This window comes from Talaromyces marneffei, chromosome 2, assembly GCF_009556855.1.
Source record: "Talaromyces marneffei chromosome 2, complete sequence".
Classification (NCBI taxonomy): Eukaryota; Fungi; Ascomycota; class Eurotiomycetes; order Eurotiales; family Trichocomaceae; genus Talaromyces; species Talaromyces marneffei.
In genome coordinates this window covers 1,188,033-1,206,000 of record NC_072349.1, presented here as the reverse complement: position 1 = coordinate 1,206,000, position 17,968 = coordinate 1,188,033, and the positions used below count along the sequence as shown (strand labels likewise).

The 17,968-nt window shown below is 46.9% G+C and overlaps 5 protein-coding genes across 5 annotated transcripts; 2 read left to right on the top strand and 3 right to left on the bottom strand.

Annotated features, from left to right (window-relative positions):
• Window positions 1-307: 307 nt before the first annotated feature.
• On the top strand, window positions 308-2,099 carry EYB26_002788 (uncharacterized protein; the record flags this gene model as incomplete). Its single annotated transcript, XM_054262093.1, has 7 exons — window positions 308-362; window positions 471-526; window positions 586-614; window positions 665-813; window positions 876-1,201; window positions 1,280-1,573; window positions 1,665-2,099. 7 exons carry the CDS (start codon window positions 308-310, stop codon window positions 2,097-2,099), a joined length of 1,344 nt encoding a protein of 447 aa, XP_054118068.1.
• A 1,751-nt stretch (window positions 2,100-3,850) lies between these two features.
• EYB26_002787 (uncharacterized protein) lies at window positions 3,851-5,566 on the bottom strand (the record flags this gene model as incomplete). The annotated part of the gene is made up of 4 exons (XM_054262092.1): window positions 3,851-4,472; window positions 4,546-4,761; window positions 4,835-5,258; window positions 5,326-5,566. The coding sequence occupies 4 exons, from the start codon at window positions 5,564-5,566 to the stop codon at window positions 3,851-3,853; spliced, it is 1,503 nt and encodes a 500-aa protein (XP_054118067.1).
• A 1,323-nt stretch (window positions 5,567-6,889) lies between these two features.
• On the bottom strand, window positions 6,890-8,535 carry EYB26_002786 (uncharacterized protein; the record flags this gene model as incomplete). Its single annotated transcript, XM_054262091.1, has 4 exons — window positions 6,890-6,904; window positions 6,966-7,384; window positions 7,457-8,295; window positions 8,384-8,535. 4 exons carry the CDS (start codon window positions 8,533-8,535, stop codon window positions 6,890-6,892), a joined length of 1,425 nt encoding a protein of 474 aa, XP_054118066.1.
• A 1,143-nt stretch (window positions 8,536-9,678) lies between these two features.
• On the bottom strand, window positions 9,679-11,670 carry EYB26_002785 (uncharacterized protein; the record flags this gene model as incomplete). The annotated part of the gene is made up of 2 exons (XM_054262090.1): window positions 9,679-10,074; window positions 10,129-11,670. 2 exons carry the CDS (start codon window positions 11,668-11,670, stop codon window positions 9,679-9,681), a joined length of 1,938 nt encoding a protein of 645 aa, XP_054118065.1.
• Window positions 11,671-15,261: 3,591 nt separating this feature from the next.
• On the top strand, window positions 15,262-17,207 carry EYB26_002784 (uncharacterized protein; the record flags this gene model as incomplete). The annotated part of the gene is made up of 4 exons (XM_054262089.1): window positions 15,262-15,532; window positions 15,589-15,755; window positions 15,807-17,080; window positions 17,135-17,207. 4 exons carry the CDS (start codon window positions 15,262-15,264, stop codon window positions 17,205-17,207), a joined length of 1,785 nt encoding a protein of 594 aa, XP_054118064.1.
• Window positions 17,208-17,968: the final 761 nt, after the last annotated feature.

Sequence of the window (17,968 nt, the reverse complement as noted above, 5' to 3'; positions counted from 1 at the left end):
GACACTGCATATGCACAGCCCTCCTTCGGCCCCTAGGATGATATACCGGTACGAGATTCAGCCTCATCAAAGCTACTTTGCACCTACATTTACCGCGATTCCTCGAAAGGTCATCTGCAGTTTCCTTTATATAATTCATACTATTTATGACTAAGTTATCCCAAAATTTTTGAATTATTGTTAGCGACTAAATCCTGGTCATCTCTGCCTGCCTCTCCGTTATCCCATCCCGGTCGATGAGTCGATATAGGCGCCTCTATTATTATTGTCGCACACGCTAGTCATTGAGCTATTAGCATTTAGAAACATGCAGAAGGTCGGGATTTCAGATCACTCTGACGTTCAATACTATGAAGAATACGGTAATCTCAACATCTTTCCCTGTTCATGATCGAAATTTGCACTCAGCCTCTGTTTACGGCATCAGTATCGGCGCGAATAGTTTCGAACTACACTAACACATGGAGCAGAAAATAATCGGTATCGCAAATACAATAGCAGCCTCGGACAAGTGCTGCGGAACTATGTATATAAAACAGACCCTAGCTCATTTTCTCAAACTGACTTAACTCTCTACCAATACAGCCCAATAAAAATTGTCGGCGACTTATAATGTTTGTGACTTTCCCCAAACGTGTTTGATTACATACTGACGTTGTACAAGTTTCGCGGAGAGATCAGTCTCCGACGGGGGACCACATGCTGCCGAGCTCGACTCGTTTTTCCCACCAAGCTTCTGGCGTATTGTGGAGGAAGATCTGAATGGCGCATTCGGGTTGGAGCGCTACGAGGAGGGATCTGAGTTGACATATGGTCTGTTTCTCCTCTGCATTGCTGGCGAATTATTGGAGAGTGAAGTACTAACACAGCAGCAGACACATGGAGCACATTCAAGATGAAACATGTCTATCAAGGCCATGGGATCAAGGGAATCAAATATCATTGGTCACAGGTCTCGGTCTTTACTCGCCAATCAAAGGATAAACAATTTGTCTTGTTTGTTGACTGTCCAAAGGCTGTTGTGGATCAAATTGTACGAACTTGTCTATCTGGTTCTTCTCGCTCTGTGGGGCTCGCTGGACATGTGACATCGGCTTGTCGTGATCCATTTATTTGGCATGCATTATTGATTGGAGGGTTGGAGACTGAATATGAGAGCGATTATTGGGGACTGCGTGATATTGTACGGAAATGGGAAAGGGTATGCAATGCTTTCAAGATTCCTCTCTTTCTGTGGAGGAATAATCGCAAGGCAGGCGCTTGGCTGACAGCTCTATAGGAAAGACATGGAGAGCCTGACTTTCCACTGCTTCATGACCTTGGTCGACACTTGATCCATGCCAAAGAGATATTTGAAGTTGCCACCAACACAATCAACAGTATAGTGCATCATCACCGAAGTCTCTACGACGAATTCCAGGCGACGGGAATGATAGCAGCTGAAGAACAAAAATCCCGCCAGAAGTTGTTCAGAATTATTCAAGAGAAGTTGTATATCTCAGACAAGGACATGACAGCCAAACAAGCCAGAGCCACTAGTTTGAATGAGCGGCTTCACAATGAAATCAACTTGGTACGCACTTCCACTCATCCAGTCTTCAAACTTGTTTTAAATCAGACGATGGTCAAATTTGTGCTGACTGAAAATCCGCTTTCCCAAAAAGGCTTACCATGTCGTCACCCAAAAAAGCAATCAATTATCCATTAATCTTGCCTCCATCGCACGGCGCGACAACGCCACGATGAAGGCTCTTGCGTTGATTGGTGTGCTATATCTACCAGGTACATTCATATCCGGAATATTCGGGATGAGTTTCTTCAACTACAATCCACAAGGCAACAACAACAACAACAACTCAGGTACGGACTGGATGATGTCTGATAAGTTTTGGATCTACTGGACCATTACGATTCCTGTCACCATCTTTACGGTGATGTTATGGGCCATGCTGGATGAAACGGTGGAGATGTACAAGTATTTTATGAACAAAGTGAAGGTCACGTTGCAGGATAAGTGGAATGAACGTCCACGATCCAATAGGCAGAAAGACGAAGAAGAGGCCAGCACTAATGACCCGTCCATGATGTTAAAAGTATAATATGACTTGAGGTACACGATAAGTTACAGAAATGGGCTATGTTGGAGGTATGCACTGACGTTACATTGTTGGGTCAAATATTGACCAGGACTATATATGAGAAGGATTTGGGTTTGGATGTATCCACCTTTTGGCACGTGGGCAAATTTTTTACTACATACTTATATACTATATTTAATGATTTTCATGATAATGATACAGATAGTGCATTACACGTTATATTTGATCCTTCGAGGTTGTACCACGCCTTGTTATAGAGTTCTGTCCCGTACAGTTCAATATACTATCCATGGATGACAGAATATAATAGCAACGGTTTCGAGAAAATTGCTGACCTACTATGTAGTATTACCATACCAAATGCCACCACACTAATGCAAAGAAGATTACCACAAAGGTCCCTTTATGCCTGTAGGATCACGATCGAATCCGGAAATCAAACCAGACTACAGTTCAAGAAGCGGGAGGTCATTTTCAGTGGACGATACGGAGTAGAGCATTGGTGCCTAGTTGTTTGGTAAAGATAAACAATCGTCGTCGAAGGTACATAGATTCATTTTGCATCTAACAGTATGTATTCGACAAACAAAGCCCTAACCCCGATCGAAGCCCTAAAAACGAGCGAAAAGGGTAATTTTCAGAGAACCGTGCGTCGTCTCTCCCCCGAAAGCCTTTGTGTGTGTACCTTGACCAATGATGAGTTCTACGCGGCTTTTATTCTTTATCAAGCATAATAATATTCAAAGAGGTCAACACTCTCGATCGATCCTAGTAGTTCTTTGTACTACAAACCCCTATGCTAACATCCGATGTGCAACCCTGGTGGATAACAGCTGGACAATGTCTAGAGGTGCATGCCTCGGCATCTATTCTATTTATATTGATCACAAGGGAACAGAAACATGAGTTCCAAAAAAGGATTTTATCTGTACTAACAACCTTGGAAGCCCCATTAACTCCCTACACGTCTTCGACATGTCGATCAGAATCACTCTTCGCCTAATTATTGCGTCCATTGCATCGCTTATACTCACCGCGATAATCATTGCAATGAGAGATTTTCATCTGAAAATGTGGAAATCATGGTTCTTGAGTAACGACTCCCAGAATTCATTGAGACCTGGTACTTCGGCGGACAATCTGCAGTTTTCCGGTGATAGAAATGACCCAGCGGGTTTCAAATTCGGTGCTCCAGACTGATAGCGCCGCCAGAGACTCAAAGTAATAGTTACCACGAAGCAACTATTGCTCGTTCCTTGGAATTAGCCACGGATATTGCTGAAAACGCATCAACCTTTTCCACAGTCATCATGCAGGACCTCAATTCGCGATTGATCTGAGATATGTTTGGTGGTCGTCGTAATGTGGAAGGCGTTATGAGTTTCTTTGAGAAGGGAAAGCCTGATTTCAAGGATAGTTTCAACAATAATGAGGGTATACCACCGACGTGGCCGCGGTGGGATGTCGTTAGTTTTGAGAAGACACCTCGAAAGTCGCGCTTGTGAGGGATGTATGATAGATTGAGTTTGTATGCGGCTATTGCAATCTACTTTAACATTATTTTTATTTTCTTCTCTGACCCATACAAAATATCTAGCTGTATTTACTAGATTTGTCTCGTGGTATAATAATACCTTATCCTAACTTATGACTATACGGCATATCAATACACACATCAAAACATGTCGCATGCTGCCGTTTCCTTCCCTCAATTTATATTCGAATAACCAGCAGATCTCAGTGTCGGTCCCTCAATAGAAGTACTTATAATCCACAGCACCATCACCAGTAGTAACCCTCCTCTTATCCTCCACTTTACCTTCGGCAATGCTCTCCTTGAGCGCAATCTCTCTCCGTAGATACAACACATGACCCACAACCAACAACTGCGCAACACAAGCAGCACCCAACGAGAACGAATTTCCCAAAACATACGGAGAAGTACGGTAAACCTGGCCCGCCACTATTCCCGCAGTGTTACCGATAGTCTGCTGCAACCCAACGGCCGCCGCACGACGATGATGAGGCGCAACGTTGACATTCAACCAGGCCAAGTTGAGACCGGGACCCAAGTAGCAGGCTACGACGCAGAGGTAAGTGGCGAAGTAGCGGACGGCGTTGTTGGTTTTGACGGTCAGCAGCAAAATGTACCCGATCATGGAGACTGTGTTGGCGCCCAGGATAAAGGGGGCGAAGCGTGTGATGCGGTCCGCCCAGAAGGCGAGCATGGTGAAGCTGATGACGCCCCAGATGTAGACGGGTACGGTCAAAGCATTGCTTCTTAGGGTGTCGTAGCCTGAGCTTTTGAGAATGGCGGGGAGGAAGGTGCTGAAACCGTAGAGGATGATATCCTGACAGAATTGTGTGGCGGCACTATTTCATCACCCCATCAGTTCTGTTCTTCTCCATTCACTTCACTTGTCCAGGGGCATCCGGCGTTACATACCTAAAGTACAGCTTGGGATCGCGCACTTCGATCCAGAACTGGTCCCAAGTAAACTTCTCAGGGCCGAGGTATTGTCTCGATTGCTCATTCCGGACTTGCATCATCCATTTTTGCTCCGTGGTCAAGAAATAGGCATTCGAAGGATCATTGGGCAATCCGTACCAAATCCATACAGCAACGAGAATGCTGAAGATACCCTCAATGAAATAGACCCATCTAATAATCAGGTTAGTCATCTTTCGTGGTTTGACGCCGGGAGATATGTATTAAAAAAAAAAAAAAGACATACCTCCAACCAGCCTTGCCAGCCACACCGTCCATCTGCAACAACCCATAAGCCAGCAAACCCCCTACAGCCCCCGAAAGCGCCGCACAACTCATCAAATACGAGACCCGCTTCGCCTGCTCTTCTCGCCTATACACCATGGAAATATACAAATTTAGACATGGGAAAAGTCCCGCCTCACAGCAACCGAGCACGAGACGACTAGCATATAATCCGCCAACGCTATTCACGAATCCCGTGAAGATGGTGGTGAGAGACCATACTACACAAAGACCGCACAGAAGGTTACGCGGAGTAACTTTCTTCATGAGCATGGCAAGGGGCGTTTCGAAGGTGACGTATGTCGCGTAGAAGATTGATACAGCGGTGGAGTATTGAGAGTTTGACGCGCCGATATCTTCTGGCATACCCGCAACTTTAACGTTTCCTATTACCATCGTCAGTATGCCAGCCACATATTTCATTATTGAGACAATTCAAAGGAGAGGATGTACCGATGTTCCCTCTATCCAAGAAACAAGTCAAATAAGCAAACATGATAATCGGGACAAAGTGTAAGTCCAGTGTAGCGAGCAATTTCTTCTCCTTGGCTGGGTCGAGTTGGACATTGACTAGATCTGAGCCGGAGTGGACGCTCAAGTTTTCCTCGCTAGAGGGTTGTTTCTTCTTTTCGTCATTGGGATGGGTGGAGGTGTTGGACTCGACGTCCTTTGTCGTGTTATGGTTGTCCGCCATTGTGCGATGGTTATACTCAGAATAATGGAAATATCAGAAAACCAAAAGTAGCCGATTGTTCGTCAAGTCAGAAACCTGTTTGTGTTTGATCTCTGCACATGTGGTCGTATTCCTGGGGTATGGATATATATATTGTTGTAGCCCACAACCGTCGAACCTGGATTTGAGATGACCAGAAAAGACGAGGTTAGCTCTCCGGATTTTATATTCCTCGATCCTCAATACAACCAAGAGCCTCAGAGATACAAGTAAGTTGTATACAGTCTCTCTGGCTTATATAGAGAAGGCGGCACAGCCTATCACAACCCTTGGATACGAACCACGGATGACGTACCGGTAATTGCTCTCGGATCGGATCTGACAAAAACGTGGCCGATGGCACTGACAACGTACATAGTAAAAGCAGTACAGAAGAATGGGAAAGTCGGCGAGTAAGCGAGAAGTTGAGTACTAGATACTAACCAACAGCTCTCAGATCTGCCTACCTACTAGGGAGTATTCGTAGTACGTACTGTGCGTACAGTAAATTAAGGTAACTAAAGTTTTGCCGGTAGGTACTGCATAGATAACGTACCTCTCCACCAAAACCCACACCTTTACAGTTGCAGTAAACCCAAACTCAATTCCCTATCAGCAACTATTAACTAGAGTAGACTCTCAGCTCAGGCTTATTATTTCTCTGTTATAGGAGGGGATTTAATATGGGAGTAGGATGTGATTGGTCATAAATGCGTGCATGCTATGCGACGGACCACCACGAATGCTCTGTACTACATGTAGTATGTAGTCAGAACCCGGAGGACAGAAGATATCGCCTAGGCTATGAGGCTGTGGTTGTGAATGACGCTGAGTACTCTGTACAAGTCGGACAGTTGTTGTCGTTCCCGACATAGTTATGTAGTTGTTTAATAGTTAGTTGACTCGGAGCAGCTGAGCTGCATGATCATCATCATCATCATCATCATCATCATCATCATCACCACCACCACATGAAGCCTTGCGAAAGAGATCAAGGAAAACAAGAAGTCGGCCTTCGGCTTGACCTCTCTGCGTGCCGACGGGACCACAAGAGATAAGCTTATCTTATCTACATCTGTAGCTCGGTAGTTCGGGATGAGTGTCCATTCGACCGAGCGGTTTGGACGTCTTGAAAATGGATGAACGATTTAACAGAACAGGCAAGTAGTTTGATATAACTAACTATTATGTATGACTTTGATTTTATAACTACATAGTCCAAATACACCAAACCTAATCACATGCCACAAGGTTTTCAGATCCGCCTCCATCCGATCCATACAAGGACCGCGAATATTTGTACATTTATCGCATCGTCACCTATAAACATCATTAGCAACTCTGTTCTCTTTTTATCATTACCAAGGGATAGGTGACTTACCAACTCCTCCGAAGCGGTCGGGTGAATAGCAATGCAGCTATCAAAATCCTGCTTCGTTGCACCCATCTTAACCGCAACTCCAAACCCTTGCAACATCTCACCCACTCCCAAACCCAGGATATGCAGACCAACAACTTTCTCCTCCGGTCCAGCACAGATGATCTTCATCTGTGTTGGGTTCTGTTTCTTCTCTTCGTCGGGGAAGAAGTCGTAGAACATGTTCGTGAAGCGGGTTTTGTAGATTTTGATCTTGTCGTCGCCGAAGCGTTGGCGGGCTTGTGGTTCTGTGAGGCCGACTGTGCCTACTTCGGGGTGGGAGAAGACTACGGTGGGGATGTTTTCGTAGGAGAGTTTTGCGGTTTTGAATTCGGCCGGTCCGAAGAGACGGCTGCTCAGTTGGCGACCAGCGGCGATAGCAACTTTTTTTTTTTTTTTTCAGTCAGAACGTTTCCTTTCTCTAGATAGCTCCTCACAGTAGTAAAAAGACTTACCAGGCGTCAGCTCAGCCTGACCTGTAACATCACCCAACGCGTATATACCATCGACACTAGTGTTCTGGAACTCGTCCACGACGATATGTCCACTACGGGCCTGCTTAACTCCTGGAATCTCCAAGCTAAGACCCTCGACCTCGGGAGCGCGTCCAACAGCCCAAAGCAACTCATTGACTTCGATCTCATCTCCCTCAACGCCAATCAGCTTCAACACTTTTTCAGCGCCCTTTCCGTCTTTAAGCAGCTGGACCTCCTTGAAACCCTTGTGCTGTTTGTGGATCTTGATACCGACGGCCTCATACCTTGCGGTCATAGTCTCCTGAATCATAGGGTCGAATTTGCGCAAGAAGGTATCGCCACGGATAAACATGTGCGTCTCAACACCGACTGCGGCCAGAACACCAGCCAATTCAACAGCAATGTATCCAGCACCCACGACAGCCCATTTCTTGGGCAATTCCTCAATCTCAAAAAACCCATCGCTTGTAATACCGTGCTGAGCGCCCTCGACGTTGGGGATGATAGGATGTCCACCGACAGCAATCACGATATGTTTCGCGGAATATCTAGTCTTGGTCTCCGAACCATCGTTGGAAGTGACTTCAATAACCTTGGGTTCAACGAAACGAGCGCGTCCGTGGACCAAATCAATTCCTTCCTTGCCCCAGTTGTTCTCATAAGCGCCATTCAGTCGCTGGATTTTCGAGTCGCGGACACGCTTGAAATGGCCGTAGTCGAATTTGATGTTGTCGGGAACGTCGTAGCCGTAGTGATGAGCGGCGTGGAGGTTTTCGTTGATGGAGGAAAAGTTCCATGTCATTTTCTTGGGGACACATCTAGCAAAGACATCAGCAATCAATCAATCAATCAATCAATCAATCAATTTCAATGAAGACGCGCGAGAGGGGACGTCGGGAGCCATACCCAACATTGACACATGTACCACCAGACCGACCACTTTCAACAATCAACGTCTTCGCGCCGTACCAGCCCGCAGCTCGTCGTGCGCTGCCACTACCACCACTTCCGCCTCCAATCACAATGTAATCGTACGTTTTGGTCTCGATGGGAGCCATGGTGGAATACGACGCGGACGAGGGAATCTGTCTAGAGAGAGAAGCGAGACGCGAGGAAACCGATGAAGAAGTAGAGGAAGATTGCCTTGCTGCTAAAGGTCTAGATGTAGAAGAATCCAGGGCTGAATAAATTGGTGCCGTGGATGTAAATGCTCTTGTTCCTTTGTTGATAAGTGAATATGCTTGTGACGGACGACTCGGAATGACGTGGGGTAAACGGACGAGCATTGATGCCGATGCGAAAAAAAAAGTAGAGAGGGGAGTAGGTGTATGTATGTATGTATATACAAGAGGAGGGGGAAGTGGATTGCGACACTGTTAGGTTCAATATTACCAGCACCAATTCGTCATAAGTTACACACAAGGTGTCACTAGAGGAGGGGTTGCTGTATGGAGGTTTGGTAATCGTGCAGAAATTCTGCTCTATTTGCAGTCGGCTTTTTTCTCTTTTCCGTCGAGGGTTGGTAACGTTAATACCGCATACGCGCGATTACTAAGCGTCAGCGTTGTAAGTTAACTAAGTTAACGAACTAACTAACTAGTTAGTTAATTTTGGTAACTTACTTAGTCAGGTTAATTCTAGGCCCGTTTCTTACTCATGTTGTACGTACAAAACTAACTAGTTAGTTAGTTCCTATCTTAGGTTAACTAACAGTCAATTACGTAGTTAACTACTCTGAATCATCCTGGTATGAATTGTAATGTCATTACGATCCACACGCGCTTCGTATACGTCTCTATAATGTAGTATTGTATGTACATAAATCCATATAGCCATGACTATTCGTAGAACAAGAGGTATTGAAACATCCACTCAGTCATGAGAGGTATCGATGATGATGAACATGCTCAAAGAAGGTATTGATTGACAATATGACAAGGAAAGGCCAAGATCCGAGCCCAATGAAAAGAACATCGCAAACAAAATGCGGCGGCAAATGCTAGCCAAACAGATAGATGTTGATGGTATACGCGGAACAGTAGTACCAGACATTTCCAACAAAGAGAAGTAGACGACCGTATGTCCTGGTGCATTTCACCAGGAACTTGCCAACCGATATGAAATCTCATGTTGAGTAGTTGATTGATCACGGCGCCCGCGCCTCGATTCTTTAGTTGGAAATAGCAAGCCGATTGAGGTAATCACATAATGGGTGGGAGCGTTGATGGATCTTCCAGCAGAGGACTTCCACCAACGGCATCCAGCGCCACCGTATGGAGCGCTGGCTTTTCAAGAGAGCCCATAATGTTATGAAGACGACGTTCAAGAGCTCCAGATACCCATGTAGCCACTTCGGGGTCTTCGGTTTCATTAAGCAAAAGCTGGGGATATGCTTTAGTTGACTCGTCCAAGGAGCCATTTTGCTCGAGGCTGGGGGATGGAGGTGGCTCCAACAATGAAGTCAACCACGGATATCGAAGTAATTGCGCGTAGTTTGGCCGACTGTTAGGGTTCTTGTGTAAACAAGCACGGACAAATGACTTTGCGTTGTCGGAAAACTCGTCGGGTAGAGTTGGGGGTTCTCCATGGACAATTTCCTAAACCACGTCAGTAAATCCGCTTCATCTGTCGTAAGACTCTCATGCACATACATGAAGTTGACTGAAAATATTGTTGTAAGTCTCGGGAGGATATGGATATCTTCCCTTTGCGCATTCAATCACCGATAAGCCTAGACTCCAAATGTCGCTCTGTACACTGTACGTTCCTCCGCCAGTAGCTCCAGCTTGCTGCATGCCTCCACCAGCTATTCGCTCCGGAGCCATGTAACTTTGGCATCCAATGTTCGTTTTCGCAATACTTGCGACCAGGTTTCCGCTCACTCCGAAATCGCAAATCTTGACCTGCCCTCTTGTGTTGGCCAGAATATTGGTCGGCTTGACATCACGATGGATGATGTTGTGATCATCTTTGAGGGTCTTCAAACCCATGATAGTGGAAAGAGTCACTTTCCGTAGAACATCCTCGGGGATGCCGCCGTTGTATAACCTGTCGACAGATCCTCCGTCCATATACTCCACACACATGTAGACCGCGCCTTCTTGGAAAAAGGCGCCGTAAAAGTCAATGATAAAAGGAGATACACATCGATGAAGAATGTCCAACTCCATGATGATCTGAGTCAATTTCTTCTCGTCCAGCTCTAGCCGAATCTCTTTCATAGCCATAACGACTCCAGTGAGGTTGTCGTTAGGCTTCAGGACGGGAGATGACCCATCGTTTGGCGCAGCTGGTCGGCTCACGATCCCAGACAGACCAAGCCCTGGTTTTCGTAGATGCGGCCGACTATGTCGCACTTTGTATACAGTGCCATAGTTTCCCTTCCCTAGCTCATCTAATCGATCTACTTCATCCAACGATATGCTGAAACTCTGGCCGGACGAGAACTCGATTCCATTTCCGTGAATGACCGCCTTGTTCTTAAAATTGAGGGTACCCGCTTTGGTATCGATAAATTCAGAATATTTGCTAAAGGCAGACTCGGTTGCGCCGTCAGATCCCCGGGCACTACTGTCGCTTGTTGCTATCGATGTACTCGTGGCCGGCGACGGTGCGGTAGCATCTGAGAGCTTTAGGCCCGGCTTTAGTCGTTTGGCGGCCAGCCCACCTGGCCGAGGGCTTGTGGAGGGAACAGTCGGGGCAGATGACCAATTTGGAGGCTGCGGTCGTCCGCCTGGGGGCAGCCGTCCTGCCAGCCCTCCAGTGAAAGCGCCAACTGGCACTGCGTGAGGAGACGCGTGGGCAGGGCTCCCAACCCCATTGGAAGGGGCTGTTCCTGGTGTCGACGCTGGAATGCCTCCAGAAGATGTAGTCTGTGGGAGACCAGCCGGAGCGCCTTGCCTTGACAGAGAAAACGCCTTCATTCTAGCCATTATGTCTTGATTCAAACTACCAGACTGGCCACCCAGAGATGCGATCGGCCGCGGGGGCGGTCCTGCGCCGCGTCGAGCGGCGTTTACTTGCCCGAGAGGAGTCGATGATTCGGTCATGGTTCCCTTCGAACCGGGTCGGTAGGACGGCAGTGATTTCGCGGGCGATGTCGCTGACGGTGAGAGTGGGGGGCCGGTTTCTTTTTCGGAGGAGGGTGAAATCGTTACATCCTCCACGGCCGGCATCTTCTGATGCTCTTCCATGATGGCGAATTAAACGAATATAATAATCGCGATATTCGTGGTGTTTTCTCGGCGGCAAGAAGCCTCGATGCCGTTACGGCAACTGAGCAGATTGCCGGATTGAAGTCGCTCGTACGACCCCAGTCAATCAGTATGTAGTGATTTGTTCGCTCGTGATTGAAAGATAATTCGAAGAAAATTTTCGAACAATGCTCGGTTCTGCGTGAAGAGTTGCGACTTGTGCGAAGAACACGAATTGTGATTGTCAATGCGGGGTTTCAGCTATCAGGCATAGAACGGTACCGTATAAGCTTGGTTTTCAGTAGGTAATACTGTTGGCGGAGCGCGGAAAAATACCGACAGGGGGGACACGCAAAAACGAACTGTTTCAGGCAAATTCGGCACTCTTCAAAACTCTTCAAAAAGGACTTGACGATGGTTGCAAATAACAAGTGACATTGTAGACCAAATAGTTAACTTGTCGCGATGGGGACAGAGCCGGCAACGAGTGGATTTGATAGTGACGGAGATAATATCACGCCAGAAGGAGAGGCATGCGAAGGTGGGGCGTTGATCAGAAGTATGTAAGAGAGGGCGAGAGTCTCAGAGAGAGAGAGAGAGAGAGAGAGAGAGATGGGTTCACTAGTGATTGTGGTTGGCAGGAGAGTCGAGCAGGGAAGCAGGGAAGAGCGAGAGCAAGCAGGAAGGCGCAGAGGGGGGCAAAACGGGCTGGCTCTTCAAAGCGAGCGCTCGATCTCAAGCAGGCAAAGCGTACTCTGTAACTTTATCAGCCAGTCTAGCAGAGAAAGCAACAAAGTTTCGTGGGTGTTGGAAGGCGTCGACGCTGCACGTCCGTGGTTCAGCTTGGGATGAGTTTTCCACACCCGAAAGTGTATCATATCATAGGTATGCCTTTACAGCGCAGCCGGATCCGTTAACTAGATCGCCCGGTGGGATCTTGACCAATATCTCAGCACGATGAATTCTGATGCGTTGATGGACAGTCATTATATAGTACTGTTGCACACGGCTGTTGGCTCCATTAGACACCGTTCAGTATCTACTACCTTACTCGTAGTATAGCTGTCGTTAGGTAGGTATATACATACTATGAGTAGTAGAGAGAGAGCAAAGACTGTGGCGAATGGAAAACGGAGCGGGGCTTTTCTCCAATAGAAACCAATGGAGAGACCGCGTTGCCGGCCATTCCGCCGCTTGGAGCGAGGCTAACTCCATCTCACTCTCATCTATATCGTGAACCGCTGCCAGGCTTCTTGGTGCAAACAAGAATTATCGACAATCAATATAATCCTTGCTAGGGGTCGCACACACAAAGAAAACTAGAAAAGGCCCCTAAATTATATGCGAAATGGCGACCCTTCCCTGTCCAACCATTCCTCCAGCACGGGACACCAAAATAACAAAAGCAGGTTTCGATCAGCCACAGATCGCCATGGAGCGAAGCCAAACGATGCACTACATACTAAGTTACTAAGTAGTACATAGCAAGAAACTACATACTAGCGCTAGCCGGCTAGAATCGGGCGGTCCTAATCGATCCCTTGTGATTCGAGTACACGAGTTTGAAGTGATAACAGATTAAGTCATGCTACGTAATTAAAGTCCACAAAAAAACGCACATGGTCGTTACGTCCAGAGCTCTGGAGAAACCCCGACAACCACTAATTATATTAACTGCCAAATCCCAAGGCATCGTCGTATGATAATGTCGTCGGATGATGTCCGTCCGTATACAAAGCCCGAGAATACGCCGTGGCTTTGTGGCTTCAGAAGTATTCCGACATCCACATCAATTCTACAAACACATAGTAACCACACCCCATGTCTTGGCGTCTACCCTGTACCATATGACAGCAATATATCTCCATTCAGTCTCTACTGAAGTGCCAGATCTTAATAAAACCCCTGGCCCATGATTCCGAACAATCACCCCTGGTGAAGGTACATTCAGAAGAAAGTTCATGTTCAGGATGACGGCTGCTGATTGGCGGGGAGCGACCCGCCTACCAAGTCCGCCGCAGCCAATTTCAGCGTTGACTTCAAGTGGAGGGGTGTCTATGACTCCTTCACATCGTTGAAAGTTGAAACTTGGTTGTGTGATACGCTTCAATTCCGCCAGCAACAAACGGGATAAGTTTGTCCAAGGATGGCTAAAGCTCCTTGCAGATCATCTTGCACATCAATGATGTCGTTGAAGCCTCGATAAGCCAGCCGCTAAGCACATGACTTCAACTGATAACTACTACTCATAGTAGTGTTGTGCAACTACTGTACGTAGGCTACCTATTTGACATTGTCGATCAATGTGTGGCAGCCAAATAGAACTGACAGCTGTGGCTGGACCTTGACACAGCGCTACAGAGTACATTTCATGTTATCAAAGAGAAGTGGCTTTCACTGTGAGACTTGCCCCGCCAAGCATCAAACAATGGGAGAATACGATACGGCGTCTACCAAGTACCAACTAGCCTCGGTGATCGCTTGGTTTCCCTTAGTACGTAATATCGATATCCTTCTTTACAGACGCGCGAGGCTATCTTGTGATGGAGCTTAACTTATAGACGAAAAAATTATTAATAAAGTAGAAGAGGGATGGACACGTGGTTCAATAGCCGGCTATCGCACACAATCTGAAACTGCGCCTCCAGAGCTGTGAGCTGTGAGCTGTGAGCTTGTGTCTGTCATTTAATAACAGCTCTTAGAAACATCTTGTGGCAGGAAGACTGCTTGGATCGTCTTTGCCTGCTTGATTGGGCATCTGCTAGCTACTATCCACGACTGTTTGCGTTCTGTTCGCAGTAGATCATTGAAGGGAAAGACGAAGACTTCAAGTATCTTCTTTTGAAATCAACGAGAGTCCATTGTCAGAGAGATTCATGGGCATTTCATTTCGATAGGCCGTTTCCCAGCAGGTACCTGCTCCTCCCGCAGGATCCGAGTGAACCAACTCAGCGTCAATGTTTCGCCGAGGAGTGGGTGGCACCTGCACTAGCGGCATCAACCGGCCACGTAGGCGAACATATAATTAATTGATCTGGACTTGGTTCCAGTCATGTCGATTGTTATAAAAGGTCTGTTCCTGGGGATTGCTCTCAAGAACCTAGACAGGTAGTTAGTTAAATAGTTAGCAAGAGTATTCATGCACTACTCCGTACTGATCAAACGCTGGTGACACGGTCGGCGCTAACGGTTCCAGCGTCGGGATCCAAGGAACTGCTTCACGTTATTACCAAAGGAGTCACCCGTCCCCGGAACAACTGTTCTCCCGCGCTAGGAAAGGAATAGTTTACGACGGCTTTGACGGATGCGCTCTGTTCATTGGCTGGCACGCATTCGATAGATACTTTTTTGGCGCCATCTGCAGCCAATCATATTCACCTCTATCCACAGGCCCAGAATCACCGAGACGTCAGTGCGCGGCAGTCAGAGATAACACAGCCGACTCAGTGCATAGGCAGTCGTCGAGAAGAATCATCGCCACCAACTTCTTTCCCTCTCAAGAACACTAACTCTCATCATCTCTGCTCTCCATTCTGATCCGGCCTCAGTCCGTTATCCAGGCCATTCGGACAACACCCCTGGGCAATCGGCATGGCCATTTTTACCGCACCAACGTCATTTCGCTCCGCCCTCGAACGTCGCTATCTCTCCACCGATGGCATTCCTCAAACCGTCACCGGCGCCGGTGCGCACACAAGCCATCCCAGCTTCCCTCATCTGCTTGTTTTAGTTTTCGAAGCTGTTCTGGAAGTAGTCTGCGTCAGTTTGCCCGGATACATTGCAGCCAGATCGGGCATGTTCGATGCCGATGCGCAGAAGTTGGTTGCGAATCTGAATGTGGCTCTTTTTACGCCATGTCTGGGTACGAACGCCGATCTGATCGTTCGGGGACATTACTGATTGTTTATATGTCTATAGTTTTTACGAAACTCGCATCTCAGCTTACGGCTGAGAAATTCACCGACCTTGCGATTATACCTGCCATCTTCGTCGTCATGACCGCCGTGTCATACTTTTGTTCATACCTCATTGCACGACTTTTCCGATTCAAAAAGCGTCAAGCCAATTTCGTGACTGCCATGGCAGTATGTCTTCCCTATCTTGCTACGAGAAAGTAACAGCGGCTAACAAAATAGGTCTTTGGCAACTCGAATTCCCTACCGATTTCCCTCGTCATTTCTCTCTCTCAAACTTTGCAAGGCCTTCACTGGGACCAAGTTCCCAACGATAACGACGATGAAGTCGCTGCGCGCGGAATTCTCTATCTCCTCATCTTCCAACAACTCGGTCAACTAGTCCGCTGGAGCTGGGGCTATCATGTCTTGCTGGCACCCAAGGAGCGATATATTGAGGAAGGCGATGTCCACACTATTCGTGATGGACAGGAACGTTATTTGGATAATCCGCAACAAACGGACCCCGACGAGCCTTTACTTCGTACTGGAACGGGTGACAACGAACATGATATTGTTCACACTACTCCGAACTCGGTTACTTTCGAGTCTGGCGCTCAGACTCCAATCACCGATCGCAACCTTTCCTTTACCAAACTGCCTAGCCACGGCTCTGATCAATCTCCCCGGCATCGTGACATAGTTGACATTGATTTGGACGCCGATTCAGATGAGGACCGCTCACTGCCCGTCATCGGCCCACCTCCCAATGGCCCATTTTTACCGCGACAGAGCTCCACCGGTCATATCTTGACATTCCCGGATGTTGAGGTGCGTCGCCCTTCGACGACTGTAACCACCGGGTTTCAAGGATTCCTCTTTCGATGGAAACGATTTATCACCAAGTCATCTGCTCGTGTAGGCAAATATGTGGACGCGAAGCGCGATCAAGTATTTGAACGTCTTCCGCCTTCGGTCCAGAAGTTCTTGACCGTGGCTACATCTTGGATAAGCCGTTTCCTACATGGTGTCTGGGAATTTATGAATCCTCCTCTGTGGGCTATGCTTGTCGCGATTATTGTAGCATCGATTCCTGGTTTGCAACGCTTGTTCTTCGATGAAGGAACGTTCGTGCGCAATTCCATTACACGCGCAATTGATCAGAATGGACAGGTTGCCGTCCCTTTGATTCTAGTTGTGCTCGGCGCCAACTTGGCTAGGAACACTTTACCGAAGGAGCATATTGAGGATGAAGCAGAGGGGTCCAAAGAGGAACGTAATCTCATCATCGCATCTCTTGTTGCCAGAATGCTTCTACCAACGTTGATCATGGCGCCTCTCCTTGCTTTGCTAGCCAGGTATGCTCCTGTCAGCATACTAGACGACCCAATCTTTATCATTGTCTGCTTCCTGCTCACTGGAGCACCGTCTGCTCTTCAGCTGGCACAGATCTGTCAAATCAATAACGTGTATATGGGAGCAATGTCTAAACTGTTGTTCCAGAGCTACGTTGTTTGGTAAGGTTTCAGCCTCATTGGATGAATGATTACGTACTGACCTTTGCACTTCAGGATTCTTCCGTCGACCTTGATACTCGTCATGACTGCTCTCGAGGTTGTTGAATGGGCAACATCTTCCAAGTGAAGTCAATCGATCCCCCTACGCTTATATTACTACACCTAGATTCTTCACTCTCAATCGCTTACCTCCTACCTCATTCAGCGCTGGTTATATTTTCGATTTGCATCTTTTAACGTGATATCCCGGACAGGCGTTTGGTTGCCCATTGTTTCTTTTCCTTCTGTTCCTCTTCGATAACCTCACTCAAGAAGGAATTATATAAAGACTGGCTGGCGCAATATTTGTCATTCTGGATGTTGTACCATAGCTGAATTAGGTGAATTCATTGTTATTAACAGTTCTCATGTCTTATCAAAGTTGACTACATAGTAACATGGTGACAGTCGTGTCTATCGATAAATAACAGTACCACAAGCCTGCTCGCCTATACCAGAGATTCTACTACATCTGCCAGACAAGAAGGGCATCATGTCAGACAAACCGAGAGAAGCCTATGTCGTGGATGCTATCATATTCTCCGAGATATGCGGTGTATAGCTATGTAATGCAAGTATGTGTTCGGGATAGAAATCATACAGCACATTGAGAGAGGTGATTGTAATACAGTATTGACTCAGACAAGAAAGCCATTAAGTTAACTATAGCTGGGGAAAGTCGTTACATCTCTATCTATTTAGAAGCTACCCTCCAACTGAAACAATTGAGGCGTTGTAGTAGCAGTGTAACTACAAAAGTCAATGCTGTATGTCTCTGTTCAAGCGCATGAGAGTATATTTCGTCTTTCGTTTGATTATACTTGTACGTGGTGTTATTTGCATGACGCA